The sequence below is a fragment of the Ochotona princeps genome, chromosome 1 (assembly GCF_030435755.1).
Source record: "Ochotona princeps isolate mOchPri1 chromosome 1, mOchPri1.hap1, whole genome shotgun sequence".
In the NCBI taxonomy this organism is placed as follows: domain Eukaryota; kingdom Metazoa; phylum Chordata; class Mammalia; order Lagomorpha; family Ochotonidae; genus Ochotona; species Ochotona princeps.
Window position 1 is genome coordinate 51,444,519 of NC_080832.1, and position 24,062 is coordinate 51,468,580.

General features: G+C 45.5%; 1 protein-coding gene across 1 annotated transcript; it reads right to left on the reverse strand.

Moving 5' to 3' along the window:
- Positions 1–5,567: 5,567 nt before the first annotated feature.
- On the reverse strand, positions 5,568–23,140 carry AMD1 (adenosylmethionine decarboxylase 1). Its single transcript, XM_004580320.3, has 9 exons — positions 22,686–23,140; positions 10,090–10,176; positions 8,660–8,786; positions 8,328–8,430; positions 7,283–7,325; positions 7,040–7,184; positions 6,823–6,915; positions 6,580–6,735; positions 5,568–6,260 (listed from the first exon to the last, which is right to left on the reverse strand). Exons 1-9 carry the CDS (start codon positions 22,793–22,795, stop codon positions 6,120–6,122), a joined length of 1,005 nt encoding a protein of 334 aa, XP_004580377.1. The 5' UTR covers positions 22,796–23,140; the 3' UTR covers positions 5,568–6,119.
- Between the last annotated feature and the right edge of the window lie 922 nt (positions 23,141–24,062).

Below are 24,062 nucleotides of genomic sequence, written 5' to 3' on the forward strand. Positions count from 1 at the left end.
TGACTTTCCAATAACGATATATAAATCTTAAAAAAAAAAAAAAAAAAGGGGGCCCAGCGTAATAGTGTAATGGTTAAAGTCCTCGCTTTGCACGCGCTGGGATCCCATATGGTCGCCGGTTCTAATCCCGACGGCCCTGCTTCCCAGCTCCCTGCTTGTGGCCTGGGACAGCAGTGGAAGATGGCCCAGAGCCTTGGAACCCTGCACCCGCGTGGGAGACCGGGAAGAGCTCCTGGCTCCTGGCTTCGGATCTGTTCAGCGCCAGCCATTGCGGTCACTTGGGGAGTGAATCATCGGATGGAAGATCTTCCTCTCTGTCTCTCCTCCTCTCTGTATATCCACATTTCCAATAAAAATAATAATTCAAAAAAAAAAAAAAAAAGAGCAGATTTAACTAGTACGATGGCTCAACTGGAGAATCCTCTACCTGCAAGTGTCAGCATTCCATGTGGGCACCAGTTTGTGTCCAGGCTGCTCCACTTCCCATTCAGCTTTCTGCTTTTGGCATGGGGAAGCAGGAGAGAATGACCTAAAACCTTGGGACCCTCACCCACGTGGTGAGACCTAGAAGCAGCCCCTGCTTTCAGATTGGCTCAGCTCTGGTCATTGTAGCCATTTGGGAAGTGGACCAGCATATGGAAGATGTTTCTCCTTTTGCCTGTAAACCTACTTTTCCAATACAAACAAGTCTTAAGGGCCTATCATGATGGCTCAGGAGGTAAGTCCTCATCTTCTACATGTGGAGATCTCATAGGGGTGCTCATTCATGCCCAGCTCCCTGCTTGTGGCCTTGGAAAGCCGACTTGGGCCCCTGCACACATGTGGGAGACCTGGAGGAGGCTCCTGGCTTCAGATTGGCTCAACTGAGCGTTGCAGCCACTTTGGGAGTGTCCAGGTGAAAGGAGAATTTTCTGGCCGCCTCTGCAAAAATGCCTTTCCAGTAAAAGAAATGATTCTTAAAAAACAACAACTTTAAGAAAGTTTAGACATTTATACAAAATGACAAGCAGGCACCATTTTTGCTGTAATATACTAGCATTTGGAACAGTGTATTGCCTGGTGAGGCAAGTAAGGCACAGAATGCAGACTCTGATGCTCACTATGCCCCGTCTCCTTAAAAATCTTACTGTGCACTTCATCTTAGTCTCACTTGTGCAACATGGGTTGGTGCTCCCAGCTAGTGCAATATGACAATAAGCCAGTGCAATGAGCATAGCTAGATTTCAGGACACACAAGACACTAAAACATTCTTAAAATGATCACTAACACCTTAGTGGTTAAATCCTTGCCTTGTATGCTCGGGATCCCATATGGGCGCTGTTTATATCCCGGCTGCTCCACTTCCCACCCAGCTCCCTGCTTGTGGCCTGGGAAAGCAGTCGAGGACGGCCCAGTCTTGGAACCCTGCACCTACGTGGGAGACCTGGAAGAAGCTCCTGGCTTTGGATCAGCTCAGCTCCACCCTTGCAGCCACTTTGGGAGTAAACCCGTCTCTTCCTCTTTGTAAATCTGCCTTTCCAATAAAAATAAATATCGTCAAAAAAATATAGCAGTACTAACTGGAAAAATAAACAATTGCAGTTACATTACCATCAACAGTGCTGAGTAAGTCATGCATGACAAAAGAAATCATAAAACACACTAGAAATAATGACTTTGATGGGCATATGGACATGTAAAAAATTCAGTATTTTAAAATCATATTCCTACCATGCTTTTCGAAAGTAGAAATTGATTGGTTTGGGGGCACCCAGTATGGTAGCCTAGTGGCTTAAGTCCTCGCCTTGCAAGCGCCAGGATCTCATATAATCCTGGTGGCCCTGCTTCCCATCCAGCCTCCAGCTTGTGCCCTGGGAAAGCAGACAAGGATGGGCCAAACCCTTGGGAACCTGCACCTGCGTGAGACCCAAGAGGCTCCTGGCTTCGATTTGGTGCAGCTCCAACCATTGCGGCCGCTTGGGGAGTAAATCAATGGATGAAAGATTTTTCTCTCTGTATATCTAACCTTCCAATAAAAATCTGAGGGAAAAAAAAGACATTTGGGGTTGTGGAGTGCCCTGGCTCAACAGAGCAATTCTCTACCTTCAGGCACCATCATTGCATAAGGGTGCTGGTTCATGTCCTGTTTTCACTTCCAACCCAGCTCTCTGCTTATTGGGTGGGAGGGCAGTAGAAGACAACCCGCATGCCATTTGCAGGTGAAGAGCCTGGAATTAGACACTCAGGAAAAAAATCCTTGGGCCCGGTGCCGTGGCCTAGCGGCTAAAGTCCTCGCCTTGAACGCACCAGGATCCCATATGGGTGCTGGTTCTAACCCTGGCGGCTCCACTTCCCATCCAGCTCCCTGCTTGTTGCCTGGAAAGGCAGTCGAGGACACCCCAATGGTTTGGGATCCTGCACCCGTGTGGGAGACCTGGAGATTCCTGGCTCCTGGTTCCGGATCGGCACAGCACCAGCCATTGCAGTCACTTAGGGAGTGAATCATTGCATAGAGGATCTTCCTCTATCTCTCCTCCTCTCTGTATATCTGACTTTGTAATACAAATAAAAAAAGAAAATCCTTGACCATCTAGGTGTCTGTGTTGGAAACATGAGTTAAACAGTTTACTAGTGACTCCAAGATTCACTAATAACTTCCTTTAAGATTGTGAAATAGGTTCTTATTAGTTTAACATTCATATCCATCTATGTTTAAGCTTAGTTTCTTACTAGAAATTTCTAAATAGTATTTCTTTTTTTTTTAATTGGAAAGGCATTTACAGGATGACCTTTCACCTGCTGGTTCATTCCTCAAATGGCTTCCAGTCAGAGTTGAGACAATTTGGAGCTAAGAGTGTTTTTTCCAGCTCTTCCATATGGATATAGGGTCCCAAGGCTTCAGCTCATTTTCTATTGCTTTCCCAGGCCATAAGCAGAAAGCTGGGTGTGAAGTTGAGCAGCTGGAATAAGAACAGGTATTCATATGGGATGTTGGTGCTTGCGGGTAGAGGATTAGTCAAGTGAGCCATTGCACTAGCCCTAGGAAGCAGTTTATCATTTAAGCACATTCTGAGAAAGGTTAGAACATATATTTTCCTAAGATTAATCTGATTGTAGCCAGGAGACTTAGACCAAGGATTTTAAAATCATAGGAAATGGGACTGGGTCTATGGCATAGTAATTTATGCCTTCATTTGTGGTGCCAGTTCAAGACCTGGCTGCTCCACTTGCTATCCATTATCCTGTATATGTGCCAGGGAAAGCACAGAAGTTGGCCCAAGCCCTGTACCCGCAGGGGAGACCTTGAGCAATCTCCAGGCTGACCCAGCCCTTGCCTTTGCAGCCACCTCAGCAATGAAACAATGCATGGAAGCTCTGTCCAACTAAATGTTTGTTAAAAATTATCTGGTTGGGCCCAGCGGCATGGTCTAGTGCCTAAAGTCCTCGCCTTGAACGCACCAGGATCCCATATGGGCACTGGTTCTAATCCTGGCAGCTCCACTTCCCATCCAGTTCCCTGCTTGTGGCCTGGGAAAGCAGTCGAGGACGGCCCAAAGCTTTGGGACCCTGCACCCACGTGGGAGACCTGGATAAGGTGCCTGGCTCCTGGCTTTGGATTGGCACAGCACCTGCTGTTGCATTCCCTTGGGGATCGAAAATCAGATGGAAGATCTTCCTCTCCGTCTCTCCTCCTGTGTATCTGACGTTCCAATAAAAATAAATCTTAAAAAAAAATTATCAGATTGTATCTATCTGCATAGAAAAATGTTTAGGCTTACAAGTTGACTGTTTAATAGACCAAGTTCTTATCACACACAAGGTGACCTGAAATGACTCTTGAATTACCATCCAGACCCAGTTCTGGTTGTTGTGTACATTTAGGGGTGAATCAGTAAACTGGAATTCTTTTGTCTGTGCATCAAAAAATAAATACATTTAAAACAAGAAAAAACGTTCACTAATCAGACAATCCCAATCCCTTCATCTTTACAAAAGCTCAGTTGTCAACATAAAAGTTGGACTCTTTTACCTTCAGACTTCACTCCAAATTCACAACCATTCATTCTTACTCTGTTCATACTTTGAATGTATAGCATTGGTTTATGTATACGATTCACAAACCAGGCTAACAGAGAACATTCTAAATGGCACTACACAATTAATCAAGCAAATTTTTATTGAAGCTTAAATTGTGGTACAGAAATACATTTCAATCAATTGAAGTCCAACACCAATGAAGGGAGAAATTATGGCACCAAACTTTTCCTCCTCTATCACACTAAGATTGGATTAGTATTCAATCTACAGTTTTCATTTTTGTAGGCTTTGTTCCATACAAATTTGTGCAAGATTTCCACATCAGAATTCTTACATGTATTAAAAAAAAAAAAAATCAGACCTCAAACCAACAATCATCATTAAATCTACTGGGATACTGTTCAAGAACAAAATCAACTTTCAGTATTGGTCCTCAAGACAGCAACTCAAAATATTTAGGTGCTGCACTCATTACACAATCAAATGGATCCCACTGACTGAAAGCTTCAAGGAAACTGTCCATCAACACATGTTCCAACAAAAAGTCAAAACAGTGTCCCAACCACTTGATTTCAAACCAAGTAGATCTTATGCTTAGAAACACTAAAAAAAGGTGCTTCATTTATAAATACGGAAGGAACAAAACATCACTGTGTCAGTCCAGAAATTATCTTAACAATGTTGTGAGAACATGATAAAAAGAAAAGTTACTGTACATTTCTGTTCTACCAGTTGCTTGCATCCCACAGCAATCGAAAATTTGGCCAAAACATGCCAACTCTTGAAAGCCTGCATTTCTAGTCATTCACAATTCTACATTGTATTTCATTCATTCATGTCTTCTGGTTTGCAGTACTTTTGAATAAGCGGCACAATTCTTGTGTGAGCATTCATTTGATCCAGTGATTTCCATGGTCAAAGGAACACCATAGTAGAGGCACATGTGAAGTTAGAACACTCACATCCCTTACAAAGTCACACAACTTCTAAGCTGGGAGATGGACAAGATACTGACTCTGCTTTGAACGAAGCTTTATACTATGCTATTAAATGTTATGGTCAATAATCCAAATTGACTCATTGAACCCAGCACAGCCTTTGTCCAGTCTTCTCCCCGCTCATTAACTGACCAAAAAAAAAAAATCCCTTTATAAGGCCAATGTCATTTATTGTAGAATACAGAATAATTTATATTTTCCACATAGTTGGGCCAGGATGCCCTTATTTCAATCTAAGATTATCTATGGTCTTCCTTGCCAATCAAACTAGGTAGGTCCATATTTGCATTCTTCCAAAAACTCCATGCCAATTAAAAGGAGACTAAAAATCATGCCTTTAGAAAGAAAATTCAGCCCAGGGACCATCCCCCTGCTTCCCCAAATGGTTATTGGAGTAGTATATAAACCCACAGTGTGACAGTGTATTGCTTTATCTGGGGGGCTTGGGCAGACACCATGGTAAGGGAAAAAAATCAAAGTACAAATGCAGTGAGCAATTATGTTAAAATAGAAATACCCAAAATGAGTAACTGCAATCATTTTCAGAGGAATCAACTTGTGAAGAAAAACTTTAATTGCTGTTGCAAAAAACATCTGTATGAAGTAGAAATTGGTTTCAATAACATTAGTAGAGAATACGTTCTAGAAAGTGGAGGTAACTGGACGTGAAATCCTGGCAGCAGTAGAACAGTCCCAGATGGTTGGATTGAGGCCAACACCTAATGAGGACGAAAGCCTTGTCTGTGGGGAATTTTGGATGATACCTGCAGAAATATTACGCTGCGCAGAAACCAAATCGAATTGTTTTCACAAGTGTTGTAAAGTTTCATAGAGTCAAAGAATTTTTCTACATGCACTTCAATTTCACAGCAAGAGTGGCATAGAATACCTAAACACAGAAGAGAGCATTCATGCAAGATATCTAACTCCTTGATAAAATAATGCATACAATTCAAAATGATTACACTATCATTACATCTAGGGCTTTCTGCAACTACAAGGTGGTGGTTATGGAAAGCGTGGCCCCCAGTATCAACATCTAAAAAGCCGCCACCACCTTCTATGTGTGTTCTCTTTTTGCGTTTTTTCTTCATCTTTCTTAATCAACTCTGCTGTTGTTGCTGCTTCTTAGCAAAACTGGTGAAAACGAAATTGTAATCGTTGAACATAGCACTCTGGCAATCAAGACGCTTAAAACCTTCAATCTTCTGGGGCGAAGAAAGCACTGTGCGACATTTAGAACTCTGGGGGAAAATCCAACAACCATTAGTGACGTCAGTAAGTTACACAGCAACTACACCTCCATCTTATCTTATGGTTCTCCCACCAGGCCTGTCAACTGCAAAAATTCAAAGAGGAGCCCATTAGTGGGCTACATACAAAACAGTGATTAACAGAAGTCCCATGAAATACCTATCAGCAACCTCACCTGAGCAGTACATCTGGTGACTGAGTGACTATTTACCTGTCACACTTTAGAATACGTCCTATTGCAGGTCTCACTAGTCTTATATATACTCCCTTTTAAGATTTTATTTTTTGTCAATTAAGAAATCAAATTACCTGATTAACAAACAAGGTGGTCACAAATTTTCCTGGCTTGAAGACTTCCACAACTTTCCTGATTAGGTCATCATAGGAGGTCTGACTTAAGTTGGTTTCAAAGCTAACATACGAAAATTCTGGTTCTGGAGTGATGTGAATAGTCCAATAAGTTCCCTTAGAGAAACAACCTTGTGTTAATAATGGAAAACACATAATCATCAAGCATTGAAACAGTAACTGAAGCAAGACAGTATCACTCACATCCGATTTCATTCCATTCATTGAATACCCACAAGGATTGAACAGTGTGGCATCAATGACAGAACCTGGTATCAGGTCACGAATTCCACTCTCCTGGGGGGCCAAAAAACAAAAACAAAAACAAAAAAGACCAAGAATTAATTAAACACTACTTTGAATAAAAAAATGCTGTGTCCTGGGAGAGGAACGCAGCAGTGCTGTTGCAGGGGATGCTTACACGAGTGACGTCCTTTGCAGTAACACCATCTTTCATGTAGAACTGGTCCATGACTGCTGGGTCTAGCTCACTCATCAGAATCTCCAGGGTTTGATCTGGCTGGCTGATGACGCGACTCTCTGGGAAATCCAGAGTGTACAAGTACCTGCATAAGAGACAAGAGTTCCCGAAAATGGCTCATTGGCGATTTCAGGCAAATCCTGCAGATTACAGAAAAACTCCAATGTATTACATTAAACATACCAACAGTCAGAATTCATGCGTCCCATACAGTATGCTGCTCCATCTGTTGAGGAAAGAGAATGTTAAATAAATATAATGTTCGTTGCACAGGATGGCTTCTTACTGAACCTTTTCGTTTTTTTTTTTTTTTTAAGATTTTATTCATTTTATTACAGCCAGATATACACAGAGGAGGAGAGACAGAGAGGAAGATCTTCCGTCCGATGATTCACTCCCCAAGTGAGCCGCAACGGGCCGGTGCGCGCCAATCCGATGCCGGGAACCTGGAACCTCTTCCGGGTCTCCCACGCGGGTGCAGTGTCCCAATGCATTGGGCTGTCCTCAACTGCTTTCCCAGGCCACAAGCAGGGAGCTGGATGGGAAGTGGAGCTGCCGGGATTAGAACCGGCGCCCATATGGGATCCCGGGGCTTTCAAGGCGAGGACTTTAGCCGCTAGACCACGCCGCCGGGCCCTGAACCTTTTCGTTTTTTGTTGTCTTACTGACCATTTTAATAGGCAGTGTGACACTATCTTATACAAACCAGAGAGGTTACCAATTAAGGGAGATTACAGCTTACCCTCCCCCTAAAATTCTTTAGAAAATGAAATTTGGTCACTCATCCATCCAGCCTTGCTAGGGAATACATTAAAGGACAGAAGATTTCCATGTCTCTCATTCTCTTTCGTAAATACAGTGCAGGTGGAGCATAGCACTGTGGTGTAGTGTGTGAAGCCACCCCCTATGGTGCTAGCATCCTACAGAGTCAGTTTGAATCCAGGTTCCTCCACTTTTGATCCAGTTCCCTACACATAGAAAAGCAGTGGAAGATGGCCCAAGTCCTTAGGATCCTGCATGCACTCACATGGCAGAGTAGCAGCAAGCTCCTGGCTTTGCATAGGCCTACCTCCCGCCAGTGCTACATTTGGAGAGTGAACCAGCAATTGGAAGACTTCTCCTTCTCCCTTGTATTTACACACATGTGCACTCTTATCACTCACACAGAAAACTGACACGTTAAATTGTCTAACTTTTAAAAGACAAATTTTAATTAATTTAAACATACTTGGGAAAATCGCATTAAGAAACTCTATTTCTTCCTGGAAATTCCGGTGTGGGTACCCTTGGTGAGAAGGCTTCATGAAATTCTTACGAGAATAAAAGAAGCTCTTAAAAACAAACAAACAAAAAAACCTTTAAGACACAGATTTCTGTACCATGTTCTTCCAAAGAAATAAATCATTACACATTCAAAATTAAAACTTCCATCTTATTGTACATTTAAAATTAGAATCTTGTAATGATTTAACATGCAGATTTGCAAGCAACATCACAGGATAAGCACCCAAACATTTCAATCTCCCCACCAAAGGCTTGTCTATGCTCTGGCATACTTACTTGAATTGAGTCAAACCCACTGTAATCCCGAGCAAGCTTCAACAGGGGAACCAGTGCTTTCAGCAAGAGGGTGGTACCACATGTCTTCAAAATGAAACGTCTCTTGGAGACAAACATGCTACTCTCACTGTGGATTAAGAAAGTCGCATTATTATAGTGCTTGTGTACTAAAGAATTATCATGATTTTTGATGAGCATCTCAAAGAAGCAAATATTACTCTTTCCTATTACCCAAAAATTAGCTTATGCTTCTAGAGCCTCACAGAAACAGGCCTTGAACGGATTTTATTATACATGACACTAGCATCAGGAATCTATCTCCATGTCTTTCTGAGAAGATACCTACAAGTATACGGATATTAGTCACACAAAGCCAAACTACATGCAATACCCAGTGTCACTGGTGTATGTATGCCTAAGCTTATCCAGTAAAGTTGTACTTTCCTAATCTTTCTCAATCTTCAAACGCTGTTTCTGTAACCATTTCATTATTTCTTCCAATTAGATAATAAGCTCCATGAGGAGGGATTACTGTTACTCAACACTATACTCCAGGGCTCAGCACATAGTACTCATTCTGCTAACGTGCCAAACATGGGCTTAGTGAGAAGTAGGACCCATATCCATCTTGCCTAATCTAACAGCCCCAAGGACCATCACAACATAAGCTAGGCATTCAAAGTGCATACTGAAAGCTGTGTGCCAATATAAGAGGTAGAAGACTCATATGCCCACACAGAACCTGCATCTTTTTATCTGGTGAAGTCAATTTTCCCTTTGCTGATTTCCAATACCGAGGTCCTTTGAGAAAAGGACTACTTGGGATTGTTGGAGCAAGGTGATGATCATCTATCCTCCTCTGACAAGTTCTTGCTTCTGGTTACAAGGAAAGATGGCAACCAGGGTGGAAAGCTGTTAGGCAAGGCTCCCAACCAAACAGCTAGAAACATTCAACTCTTTAATATCATTTCATACCACAGTCTTGAAAATGAGGTAATGCAATCAATTTAAAAAAATCTGACAAAAAAAAGACAGAAAAAAGAAAATGAGGTCAATGATCATAGAACTAAGATCAAGGGGAGGGCCCGGCAGCATGGCCTAGCAGCTAAAGTCCTCAGTTTGAATGCGCCCTGGGATCCCATATGGGCGCCAGTTATAATCCTGGCAGATCCCTGCTTGTGGCCTGGGAAAGCAGTAGAGGACAGCCCAAAGCCTTGGGATCCTGCACCCATGTGGGAGACCTGGAAGAAGTTCCTGGCTCCCGACTCTGGATTGGGACAGCACCGGCCATTGTGCTCACTGGGAGTAAACCATCAGATGGAAGATCTTCCTCTCTATCTCTCCTCCTCTCTGTATATCTGACTTTGGAAAAACTGACTGAAATCCTAAGGTCTGGGGTGGCTGGCTTGCACTTGTTCTAGAGCACTTACCTGAGTACATAAGCTTCCTGCTTGTCAGTTTTTGTCACACTTATGATTGAACATTGCACATCCTTCAAAAGTATGTCCCACTCAGATCTATTATTTAAATGGAAAAAAAAATACAATTAATTCTTAACAATCCTTGCCTGCTCTCAAAAATTTATTCACTGAAGAAGTCCCAAGACCACATCTCCCCTTTGCTCCAGCTTCTTTTATAAAACCAACATTGACAATGCATAGTTAGTCCTTTTTGCCATTTCCATAAATCAAGGAGGAAAAAAATCACATTAAAACAAAACAAAACAAACAACATCATTTCATCAATCAGGTTGACAATATTTAAAAGCCTGCCTGAGTAAGTGATTTGTTATTAACACTTCACATATTTTCTGCTATCAAACTGCCAGCTGATCAACATTATAGTCATCTTTTTTTGGGAACCATGCAGCTGTCTAATGTGATGAAAAAGCCCACTTCCACAGTGAAAAGAATAGCACAGCAAGAACAAGACTGAACTAATCTTACTTTTACCTGGTTAAGATGGAAGCAAGTACTTTTTTTTTTGTATGCCCAATTCAAACAGGCAAATTTTAAGAGTTTCAAGGCACATCTTCAGATTTTTAGATTAAAGTCTACAAATATTCTAAGGTCCTTAACATTTGGCTGGCCAGGCTTTTCCATGCATGGAGGTGACCCTTCATTTCTTACGCATATCTTGTAAAGGAAACGAAATAGCATGTTCAGTATGACATTTGTCTTAGTGTTCTGTATTAAAAAGCAAGCATAACAAAGAGCCTCATTAGAATGCTGTGCCCATTTCATCAATTTGGTAGAACAAACTGTTCCTGGCCATGAGTATGGACATAATTTGATTAAGAAAACAATTACTAGATATAAAGAATTCGCCTTCCTCTTAAGTGCATACTAATACTCCCAATCCATACTTTCGGCTACCAAGGCCAACTGCAGCATCACACCCAACAGTGGACATCATCACGATTTAATAATCCAGAACCAGCCAGTGCACATGCTCCCAATTTGGAGCTAGCATAGTGCCTGCATTGTACACCTCATTTAACTCATCCATATGCACACTGTGACATCACCACAGGCAGGGGGGATAAATTCATTTGAAGATACTGAGAAAGATCACATGCATAAAACTTATTACAGATCACTGTCACAATTATTGCACTTCATTATTAGTATTAAGAAAACAATTACTAGATAAAGAATTCACCCTCCTCTTAAGTGCATACTAATCTCTTATCATATTTCATTATCTCTTATCACAATTGACATACAAATCAATCTGCATTATATAGATATGTATTCGTAGCCATTCAGTTCAACTCAGGCCACACCCTAGGTGACCTTGGAGGTAATCCCAAATCCTATGGGACACACAATATCATTAAGATAATCTGTGCTCTTCCCCCCACCATGGCTCAAAGGCTAATCCTCTACCCACAAGCATTGCTTTGTGTCTTAGCTGCTCCACTTCCAAAACAAATCCCTGCTTATGACCTGGGAAAGGAGCACCCAAAGCCCTGGGACTCTGCATCCTATCGGAAACCTGGAAGAAACTACTGCCTCCTGGCTTCAGCTGACAGTAATAAGAATGAAGCATTTAGGATTACAGAAAATAATTCAAACAAATAACTAAATAAGTCAATAATAAGTCAATGTCGCAATCCTAGGAAAGCCACCCCTTATTTGTCTTTAGTTCAGCTTGATTTGGTATTTGAAGAGTCATACCACATATGATCACCACATAGCCCAACCTTTGTAGTTAACAACAAAGACCAAGGACTCAGCTCCAGTCAGTGTGCTGTTTGGAATAAAGCATGGATCAGTCCCACTATCATTACTAAGCCCGATGTGTCAGCCTAACTCGATACTACACAACTCACAAAATAAACTTACAAAGTACCCTGGCAAACTGTATAAGATCCTTTAAAATTCTTCTGTCCTCACCACTAATTTAGACAGAAATAAGGGCACTGAAATAGGAGTCATCAAACTTTCTGTGAATGGCTATAGAACAAATATAAAATTTTCTAAGCAAAGACAGTCTGTTGCAACTGCTATTCCTTGGCCTAACAGAGAGAAAATAATAATACATAATATATAAATGAATAGATGTGGCTGAATTCCAGTCAAACCACATTTGTATTTGAAGAGCTGCTAACACACATGAGAACGCAGCAGAATGCGCAAGTCCTGGGACTCTACCAAGTGGGAGAATGGGATAAAGCTCTTGTTTCCTGGCTTCACCCTGACTCAGCTCTGGCCATGGCCATCATTTGGGGAGTGAACCAATGCACACAAGATCTCTGTAATTCTACCTTTCAAATAAACAAACACTTATCTTTTAAAGATTTACTTTTATTGCAAAGTCAGATATACAGAGAGGAAGAGAGACTGAGAGGAAGGTCTTCTGTCTGATGATTCACTCCCTAAGTGACTGCAATGGCGCTGATCTGAAGCCAGGAGCCAGGAACCTCTTCCAGGTCTCCCATACAGGTGCAGGGTGCCAAAGCTTTGGGCCATCCTCCACTGCTTTCCCAGGCCACAAGCAAGGAGCTGGATGGGAAGTAGAGCTGCCGGAATTGGCGACCATATGGGATCCTGGCGCATTCAAGTTGAGGACTTTGGCTCTTTATGAGCAAGGGGACCAGGTTGCCCTTGGGTGCCAGACAGGGAAAATGTGGTGAGTTGAACAGTGATTCCCTAACATTTTATATATAAACACTTCTGAACTGCTCACACATGATCTAGCTCTATGTATCACCAGTTAATACACAAGTGAAGGCAGATTTGAATACCATGATAGAGGCTTTCACAGGTAAATGGACACTGGGACCACAACATAACTCTCTCTCTCTGTGTGTCACACACACACACACACACACAAAACAACAACAACAACAAAACCCTGGCCTTTCTTTGAGGGAAGTGTTGGACCTATTGGTTAAGATATCGTTAGGAGACCCATATCCAAGTGGCTGGGTTTAAACTGGCTCCAGTTCACATGCACCAGCTACCCACATGACTTCAGCCTGACCTAGCCCCAGCTGTTGTATTTGGGAGAAAGAGCCAGTAGATGGGAGAGCTGTCAAACAAGCAAAACCAACCAAGCACACCTGCCCTGAATTATTGCTAGATACAACAAATATCTGAGTTCCTGTAATGGTCTAGGCTAGGTATTGACATACACAATGCCGAGTTTTCTTTCCAAATATTTATTTATGTTAATGTACTTGAAAAGCCAAGAGTCAGTCAGGAGCTCACAATAGCCAGAAACACAGGATCCCAAGCACTTGCACCATTATCTTCTACCTCTCAGGCAGCTGGATTAAAGACAGTAGCTGGGACTTCCCAGTAATGGAGCCTTAACTGCACAAGGCTCCTCTCTCCCAGAACATCTTTTCACCCTTGCTTGGTTCAATCTGCGTGAGGGCAACACAGACATAAAGGCCCAATTATCTGTACTTGAAAAAAAAAAAAAAATAAGGTCGACTAGCAACAGTGCCAAGACTACACAATGAGAGGGAGAGGACAGTTTCTTCAACAAATAGTGCTGGGAAAAAGGATCCACACACAACTGAATAAATTGATACATTTAGATTATATGCAAAAATTCAAAATAGACCACAAACCTGAATGTACAAGTCAGAACTATAGAACTCCAGGAATCAGTAGGATAAAAGCATCAGAAAAGTAAACTTGACAACAATTTTTGGCCTAACACCAAAAGTACAGGCAGGGCCAACATGGTGGCTCACAGGCTAATCCTGTCTGCAAGCTGCCTCTGGCAGCTCTACTGTTGATCCAACTCCCTGTTTAAAGCCTGAGACAGCAGCAGCAGGTGGCTCAAGTCATTGGACTCCTGCACCACTGTGAGGGACCTGGAATAAGCCCCTGATTAGCTCAGTTCTGGGCATCGCAGCCATTTGGGGAGTGAACCAGAAGACAGAATTATCTCTTCCCACCTGATTTTTTTTTTTGTTCAGAAAGAGTTTATTTTTTTTTATATTTTTGACAATCTTTACATAGTTAATTAGGATAAAAAGGTTCAAGGGCTATAGGAAAGTGGGTAAGACTATTATTTTCACATTGGTTTTTTTCTGTATATGGGGTAAAGGGGGAGATAAAGGGGAGAAGCCCCACCCAGCCTCCCACCCACCCCAAGTCCCTGATGTGGGACAAGCTCCAAGGATCTTGCTCAAGTGGTTTTACATAGTTCACCAGCTATGAATTGCTGCCAATCTTGCCACTCCAAGCACAATGAGGTCATTGAAGAATCCACTGATCGACACAGTCCATCATAGTCTCTGTTTGCCCAGTATTTCGCTGCCAACATATAGCTGAGGTGGTTGATTGACTTGTTCTGTCTTCTGTCTTTTCTTGGTTAGGGTTCTGAGTACGGCATTTCGACTGGGGAGATCTCCAAAGAAACTTTGTGTGAGGTGTTCCCAGACCAGATTCTTGTGTGCTCAAGCAAGTACAGGGCCCGGCACAGTCCATTGCCCGGATCAGCTGGTGGTTGCAATTGCTGGGTTGGTTGTTTCCATCCCTGACTTCCACTGGAACCAGTGGGTGTTGCAGTCCAGCCTGGTTCTGCCCAGCACATACTCAGCCCTCACATCAACCAGTGGAAGCTGCAGCCTAGTCAGAGCAACCCACAATAACCCTCACCAGGCCCACCCCCTACCCTGGTTTGCCAGTATGTGTAGCAGACTAGTCCAGTCTGTCCCACATCTCATTCGGCTTTCGTACACATCAATGGGTATTAAGGCTTAGTTCCATCTAACCAGCTCCACTATCCAGCCCTCATGGATGTTGTTGGGTGCCTCTCTGTCTAGCCTCCACAGCCCCTGTCCTGGTTTTCTTGTTCTCCCGTGGGAGTGGTAATTCAAGAGGGAGGAGCCCACTATTTCCCTCCCAGGCCACTCTCACTCCTGGATTATGCATTCTCCAGGTGGTTCTATGGCTTAATTTGACAATTAGCCCCCAGTGCCAGCTTCTGCTGCGGCTAAGCCCAAACAACGCTCATCCACTCTAATTTTGTTTGCACCAGTAGGAACAATCAGCCCAGCCTGGCTTTTCCCTGATCTAGTCCACATTAGGCCTACAGGTGTTGCAGCCCTGCTTAGTCTGGTTTGCCCCCATCCCAGATCACGCTCTCCAGTGGGAGTAGCTGTCCAGCAAGGAAACCCCCCTATATTCCCTCTACCGGTTCTGCCCCCTCCCTTCCTGGTTCTCACGCATGCTGGGTGGGCGCTGTGGTCACATCCGGTACAGGTAACCTCACCTTGGCCTTCCATATTGTGCACTGGCTTTTGCCATGTCCAAACCTGGCTTGACCCACGCTCTATTCCCCCACCTGACTTTCAAATGAAAAAAATCCATAAATCTTAAAAAAAAAAAAAAAACACACAACAGGCAACAAAAACAAAAGTCAAATGAGACTACAAACTTAAAATCTTCAATACATCTAAGGAAACTATCAGAGTATAAGTAAGCTGACATGCCTTAAAAAATGAGACTAAGATGATTCTCTGGGCCACCAAGGTGGTCAATTAAAGGGTGGTCAATATCATTAGTGAAAAAGCACAGAGAACCACAATGACATCATGTCAACCCTCTTAGGATGGCACTATCAAAAGAACAGAAAAACTGTTGAGAAAATGGAGCAATTGAAACCATAATCTAATCTTTTTTATTTATCTTTATTTGAAAGGCAGTTAGACTTTTTGAGAGGGCAAGCCAGGGGCTTCCCACATTACTGATGGAAATGTTAAATGTTGGCCCCTCAAAAAGTTAAAAAATATCTTCACTATATTCACTAACTTGAAAGAGTTATAGAGAGGAGGAGGAGTGAAGAGAGAGAGAGAGAGAGAAAGAGAGGGAGCGGAGCGGGAGAGGGAGAGAGGGAGGAGAGGGAGAGACAATCTTCCATTTACTAGTTCATTCCCCAAATGGCCATAAGGGTTACAGCTAGCAGTCAATTGGTTGCAGCCACGTGGGTGCATCGGCCCAAGGACTGGGCCATCCTTCGCTGTTTTCCCAGGCCATCTGCCAGGAGCTAGATTAGAAGTGGGGCAGCCAGCTGGTGCTATAGGCTGAGCATTAGCTTGCACCACCGCCACCTGGGTCCATACCCCCTCTTCTCTGTAGTTAATAATCCTACTTCTGGGCATTTAGCCAAAAGCAAAGGGAGCAGGGGACTGATAGTGTCCCAGCTTCCTGCTAATGCAGACCCTGGGAGACAGCAATGTTGGTTCCTGTCACCCACAAGAGAGTATGTGTAGAGTAAACCAGCAGATGGAATATATGCCAATTCTTTGTGTTATGTCTCTGGCTCTCAAACAAATTTGAATCTCCAAGTGATATCTGTACTCCCATGTCAAGAAGTGAGAGCAACCCAAATGACCAAAACTGGCACATTATACAACAGATTATGCAACCCTAAAAAAAGAAACCCTGTCACATGCTACAAGGTGGAAGGACAAACCAGATATTATGCTAATGGAAGCCAGTCATAAAAGAAAATTACATCATCATTCCAATCAAATAGAAAGTATTTGCACTAGTCAGGGAAAAGGTCCATGTTTAACGGGTACAATTGGCTATGCAGCCATACTCAGTACCTGCAGATTCCATCAAGTGTGGACTAAAGGAATCTGGAAAACAATGTCTACTGAATGTGACAAACTGTCCCCACATCAGAATATAGTACAATCATGTAGCACTTTCAATACATTATTTATCATAAGCAATGTGGAGACATTTCAAGTATGCAGACAGGATGTGCAAGTGAATACTATGCCATCTATATAAGGGACTTGAGCATATGCAGTGTCATGGAACAAAATTCCCATGGATACCAAGGGATGACTCTATCCAGCTTTAGTTAGAAAAAAAAAAGTACCAGTAATCTGCTATACAACAATGAATATAATTATCAGCACATAAAACTATACTCTTTAAGAGGTTAACGTGGATTACTCAACTGACCAATCCTCCACTTTTGAGTGCAGGAATCCTAAACGGGCACCTGGGCACCATTCTCGGGTGAGCCAAGTACTTAGAGCCAGTGCCTGCTACCTGCCAAGTGCACATCAGAAGCTGGAATGAGGAGCAGAGACAAGACTTGAGCCCTTGGCAGTCAGACATGGGATGCACAAACTGAAGCAGTGACTTCAGTGGTGTGCCACAACACACCCTCCACTCAGGAATTTTTTAAGGTACAAACTTTTGGTGGCTAAAGTCCTTACCTTGCATGTGACTGACCGACGGGATCCCATATGGGTTCTAATCCTATCTAATCCTTCCAAAAAACGTAAACTAGATTCTGAGGATGCCTTCACAGGATAGTTAACTCAGAGACTTGCTACAATTAAGCATCCCTGCAAAACAACCACCTAAAATGCAGTAACACAGCTACTCATGAACACACAACTTGTAGTAAGCTGTTTCCCTGTCTTAGTTTTAATCCTCTACTTTCAAGCTTACCAGCACAGTTACTCCCAAGGCTCTCAGCTTGTCACCGTCTACTGTACTTCCTAAAGTATAGCTGGTTTGGAAAAAACAAAACTTTCAAACTACTTTGAGAAATGTAATAAGGAAGCTTAATTCTTTAACAGAAAGTTTCTCTATTCCCACACAGTGAAAGTGTTTTTGGCAATGGGTTGTAAATTCCTTCCATGTAAATGACTGATAATGTGTAATGACACAGTCAAATAAGGTGTGAGTTCGGGGAAAGTTAGTGCTGAGGTGTGATTTACTGCTTCAAATCCTTTACTGAAAACTTTGTCCCAGTGCTTTAGTATACAACTGAGTAAAGAATAGCAGAACATCTCACCCATTTTGCCCTAAAATCAGGTTAAATTACACCCCCTTTAAAAGATTTATTCCTTTTTTGGCCGGGGCTATAGGGTAGTGGTTAAAGTTTTCACCTTGCACCCCCGGGATCCCATATGGGCACCGGCAGCTCTACTTCCCATCCAGCTCCCTGCTTCTGGCCTGGGAAAGCAGTCAAGGACGGTCCAAAGCGTTGGGACCCTGTACCCATGTGGGAGACCTGGAAGAGGCTCCTGGCTTCGGATTGGCGCAGCTCTATCCGTTGCAGCTGCTTGGGCAGTGAATCATCAGACGGAAGATCTTCCAGTCTCTCCTCCTCTCTGTATATCTGCCTTTCCAATAAAAATAAATAAATCTTGGGCCCAGTGGCGTGGCCTAGAGGCTAAAGTCCTCACCTTGAATGCGCTGGAATCCCATATGGGCGCCGGTTCTAATCCCGGCAGCTCCACTTCCCCATCCAGCTCCCTGCTTATGACCTGGGAAAGCAGTAGAAGATGGCCCAAACAAAGCCTTGGGACCCTGCTCCCACATGGGAGACGCAGAGGAAGATTCTGGCTCCTGGCTTTGGATTGGCTCCATTCCTGCCATTGGGACTACTTGGGAAGTGAACCAGCAGGTGGAAGATCTTTCTCTGACTCTCCTCTCTGTAAATTTGATCTGCCTTTCCAATATTTATTTTTAAAATTTATTTATTTTTATTACAAAGTCAGATATACATAGAAGAGGAGAGACAGAGAGGAAGATCTTCCATCTGATGATTCACTCCCCAAGTGACCGCAACGGCCGGTACTGCGCCGTTCTGAAACTGGGAACCAGGAACCTCTTCCGGGTCCCCCACACAGGTTCAGGGTCCCAAAGCTTTGGGCCATCCTCAACTGCTTTCCCAGGCCACAAGCAGGGAGCTGGATGGGAAATGGACCAACTGGGACACAAACTGGCATCCAAATGGGATCCTGGTGCTCACATGGTGAGGACTTAGCCACTGAGCTATCACACTGAGTCCACCAGTATCTCTTATTTTCAAGTAGCCTCTTCACATCTCCCATCTCCTCCAAGCTGTTCTTTCCTCATACAGAGGCTGTGAGGTAGAGCATTTTAGTCCCATAATTCCAAGCCATGTTCTAGTCACTGACTTTATCCAATATCCTCCCAATATCTAAAAAAGTAGAAGAAACCAAAAGTTAATCTTAAGAAACTGGCTCTCTTTTCAATATTTCAACTCTATATACCATCCACTGGTTCACTCCCAGTGATGCTGGGCCAAATCGAAGTAAGAGTTTTTTCTGGGTCTCCCACATGGAAACCAGTGCCAGCCCTAATATTTCACCTTCGAATAACATGTAAATGAAGCTTTAAAAAGTCAACCACTGGCGGATCCAGTTACATCCTCTACAGAATAGCACTAACATCATTTTGCTGAGGGCTAAGACAGTGACAGTCTGGCTTCTTTCACTTAGCATTACTACTGACCACTCAAGCTTTGCCTGTTAATATCTGTTTGCAAGGGTCTGGTGCTGTGGCACAATAGGTTAAGCTAGCACAGCAAGTGCCATATGGGAACCCATATGGTTACTGGTTCGAGTCCCAAATGCTTTACTTCTGACTTTGCTCTTTGCCAGTGTGCTTGGGCAAGCTGTGGAGGACAGCCCAAGTGTCTGGGCCACTGTACCCACACGGGAAACCTGGAGGCAGGAACTCAATCTGGCTCTCCCTTGTGTGCAAGGCCTTGGGCCAGTCCCTTTTGCCAGGCTTTGGTATCAAAATCACACTAATCCCCAAAGGAGCTTGGAAGCATGCTTCTTCCATTTCTTGAAGGAATATGCAGAAAAGGTAGGAATAACTTAGCTTTTAAAAAAAAATTACCTGTTATGACTATTTTAGAGTTTCTACCTCATTCTGCATTTTTTAAAAACTGTCTTTTACATCTGCAGTAAGTCTCTTTGGACAACTGAGCTTCCTTACTTTTTTTAAAATAATTTTTTTTTTTAAGAAAGGCTAAGTTATGGATCTGCAATTACAAAGTCCAGAGCTGGGATGGTCTGAAGCTGGGAGACAGGAGCTTCTTTTTTTGGTCTCTCATGTGGGTACAGGGCCAAGTCTTCCCTTACCTTCTCAGGCAATTAGCATGGATCTAGGTTGGAAGTAGAACTGCCAGGACTTGAACCAGTGCCCGTATGCGGTGCTGGTGCCACAGGCAGAGGCTTAGTGTGTTCTGTGGTGTTGGCCGCACCCTGAAGTCTTTATCTTTTATGTTTACTATGCTCTATACAGTTTTAAAACAGTTCATTAGTACCCTGTAACTACAATCTTCATTCACATTTAATTGGAATACTAAAAGTAGGATGACATGAAAGGATTTTCTGGCCTTTTCTTATTTAACAAATAACAAAGCTAGTAAAGACCTTGCAAAAGGATGAATGGAGTCCAGGAGTCTAAAACTTTGCAGCAACACTATTTCTTCTCCTCAAATAACAATAATTAAAAAATGGTTACTGTATGTCAACTTGTCAGGGCACCCGCTGAGGTGCCGCCCTTGGGGTACATACCTGATACCTAGCTTGCCAGACAGGCTCCAGGGCAAAGGCACCATGGCCTTGCCTGCAGCTCCCTCCTCTTCTCACAGACCTCTTCCAGTGACTCCCTCTTGCTGGACGCTTATTTTAGATCATTTATCGAGCATACTTTTCAGGCTTCTTCTGTCCCATAAATAGCCTCTGCAGCCTTTATTCACTATCACCACAAGTGTTCCTCACGAGACTACCCACATGTTTCTTAGTTAAACCCAGAATGATAGGAAACTTTGACTTAACTTGGTTATGATATGGTGGTATAGAGTCCCGAGTCCCAACAGTGGCTTTTTAAATGTTCAACGTCCACAAAATGTATGGCCCTAAATTACAAGCCACACAAAAAAACAAACAGAAAAAGCAGAAGTTGCAGAACTCGGAAGGCCTTTTAAAAGATCGTTTTGAACCACCCTGAAGCAGGCAAACGATTTGAGCTGAGGAAAGTACAAAGTGAAAGTGGTTCTTCAACACTTGAAAAAAGCCTTTCCACCCCTGCCTCCCTCACTCGGGAAACTCATCAGCCAGAAAACCCCACTCCAAGTTTTGGCACCTTGGCCTTTATTTAAAAGGAGTACTGAGAAAATATTAAGGCTTCACAGATCAGAGCAGCACAATTTTTGTTCTTTATTTGTAGGGCTGTTCTTCCGTTCTTCCTGACCCAGAGTGTTATCTAAAGCAACTAATTCTGGTAGCAACCACTTTTTCAAACGCCCAGCACAAACGGCAGCTTCTTCATCTACGAAATGGAGGCAACAGTGAGCTTCGCCCGGTCGTCACGAGAAGAGCAAGCCACTTCCGACAGCGTCCACACACACTGAAGCCTTCGGAAGCCAGCCTGACACATGGTTAGGGGCACACCAACCTCCAGCACCGGACTTGTGGCGGGGCAGCTGCCCCCACTGCCCCGGATTCGTCAACTGCAGCACTAGAGACGAGCAAGTCTCCGCAGCACGTGTCTGCCGGGATTCTCCTCCAGTTGCTTTTTGTCAGGGGACGGCAGCGGGCGCAGCCAACATTCCTAAAACGCCCATTGGCCCACACCCCGGGGCCAGGCTCCGGACCCGGCCTGCTAGCTCATTGGCCGCCGCCTCTCAATGAAGCGGGCCACGCCGGTTCCCCCGCCTGCCGTGCGAAAGGCCTAAGAAGGGCGCCGAGGCCCCGGAGACCCGGCCTGAGCATCCCTGGTGTCGTGGGGCATTTCCCAGGGCGAGACCCCTTAAAGCTTGCTCTTCTCACGCGCGCCAGTCTGCTCACGGTTGGGAGTGGGGTGAGGCGGGGGACGCCCGGTCCGCTGCCCAAGCCCCAAGCATTAGCGGCGTAATTATTAGATCCCGGGGCCATCGGGCCTGGATCCCGTAAACCCAGGCCAGCCTCCCCTCAGCCCGCACTCGGGAATAGGTTACACAACCCAAGGTCAAGACGCTCGGAAGCCAACGTCCAGCGGCGGCCGTTCCCTCTCGACCCAGGGCCGCCCCCAAAAGGCTTTGGTGCAGAGCACGTTAGGGCGGCGCTGTGGCCCAGCCACTGCGACACGCCGGCTCCCGCCCAATCCCCGCCGCCCCGACCACACACGCTCGCTTCGCGGGGACCCGCGGCCTGCTCACCAGCCTCCCCCGCCAACCCCGCGCGGCCCAGCCCGGGAACGCCCCGGGTCAGAACGAGCCCCGCTCCACACCAGCTCCCTCCCGCCCCTCCATTCCCAGAGCCGGCACGCCCGAATTCGCGCCTGACTAAGCCCGCAGGGCCACACCTGCCGGGCGCGGACCGCGCGAGGGCTCCCCGCACCCCAGCAGCAGCATCACCCCTCTACCACCACCCACCCACACCCCCCGCCCGCCCACTTACCCGCGCAGGGCCCCGGGAGGGGACACCGGCCCCGCACGCCCGGCCCGGGGACGTTACCTGAGCACGCGGCCGGCTCCTCCCCTCCCCCAGGGCAGTGCGGGGCCCGGCAACGGCGGCCCAAGCCGGCTCTGCCCTCCTCGTGGCCGCCGTCGGGGCTGGCCCGGCCGCCCCAGCGACCCCCTTGTCCCCCCGGTCCGAGGACCTGGCCCACCTGAAGCAGGCTGCCGGCGACCCGGTGCCCGCCCGCGCCCGTCGCCTTCCCCAGGCGAGGGAAGATCCCTGAGGGTCGGCGCTGAATGGGGAGCCCCCCGCACGGGCACCCACCTTGGGATGGTACGAAGATCTCCAGATCCTTGGTTGGCGTCGGGTTGCTGCCGGGAGAACCAAACCTCCAGCAGCTTCTCGGTCCCTTCGAAAAAATGTGCAGCTTCCATCACCGTGAGACTTAGCGAACAACCAACAACCACAGAAAATCAACTAAATTAAATCTCTTCTCCCGCCGCCGCCGCCGCGGATTGTTCCAGCTGTGTTACTAAAGTTCAGGGTTTTTTTTTTTTTTTTTTTTTTGCTGTATTTTATATTAACTTTTTTTTAAAAAAGAGATTAATAAAATTTCCCCGGCTTTTGTGTGTGTGTGTTTGAGCGAAAGTTGAACGAGAGTCTGTAGGAAAAAAAAAAAGAGGCAGATACAGTCCAGTCTCTTGTAGTCCGCTGCTTCCCCGTTAGAGAGAGTTTGAGCGAGCGCTAGCTAATGTCGCCGGCCATACTGTGTAAGCGAGGCGTTGCGGGAGCGCGGGCCTTATATACCGCCCCTCTCCCCTGAAAGGCCAGGAAGTGACGTATCCCCCGTCCCCCCAACGTTCATTGGCTGCAGCCGGCTGTCAATCGCGGGCGGCCGAGCGGCGGCTGGTTGGCGGCGGGCGGGTAAGGGACGCTGCCCCGCACGGCTCTGGTCTCGCTGTCCGCCGAGTTGGCGGGTGGGGGGCCCAGTCCAGCCGAGGAGTAGGGGCGACTGGGAACCTGGGGGTCGAACGCGGAGGTGGTGGGGCGAGGAGCAGACGGAGCGGGGAAAGGCTGTGGAGCGCCCCGCGCAACTGGTTGGCGTGGATCGTGGGTGGGTCCTTGTCGGGGGTGGGCGCGGGCGGTGGCCGGCGCAGGGTCGGCGTGCTGAGGTTTTCTTCGAGAGCAGTTCCCCGCGCCTGCCGAGGCACTGGGGCGTTTTTCTAGAAGTATGTGTTTCTCTCAGATGGACGCCGCCAGGCGCTGAAAATAGCGTTGGCCCGCAACGCACACCTTGTCTCGGAGGTCGGACTAGAAGACGCTGTTAGTGCTTGCTCACGCCTTAGAGGTACGCAAGTGCCGGCGAACGCCGACCTCGGCCGGGTTACACAATAGCAGGGAGCGGCGTCTCCCGTTTCAAAAGGGGGGGGGAAAAAAAGAAGAAAGCGACGTGGCGCCCAAGCTTGAGGGCTCCATCTCTGCCTACCTCCCACCCTGTGGGTCGTAAAGCCCCTGGGCGGGCCGAGCGTGGCTGGCCGCTCCGTGCTCCCACGGGGTGGGGTGGTCAACGGCTGGGGATGGACAAACTCGGAACTGGAAGCCACCAGATAGGCTAGACAGCATCAGAAGCTGTGTGATCATAGTTTTCTTTGCATGTTGTGACGCTGATGAACTGAAGTGTTTCAAGAAGGATTTGTGTGG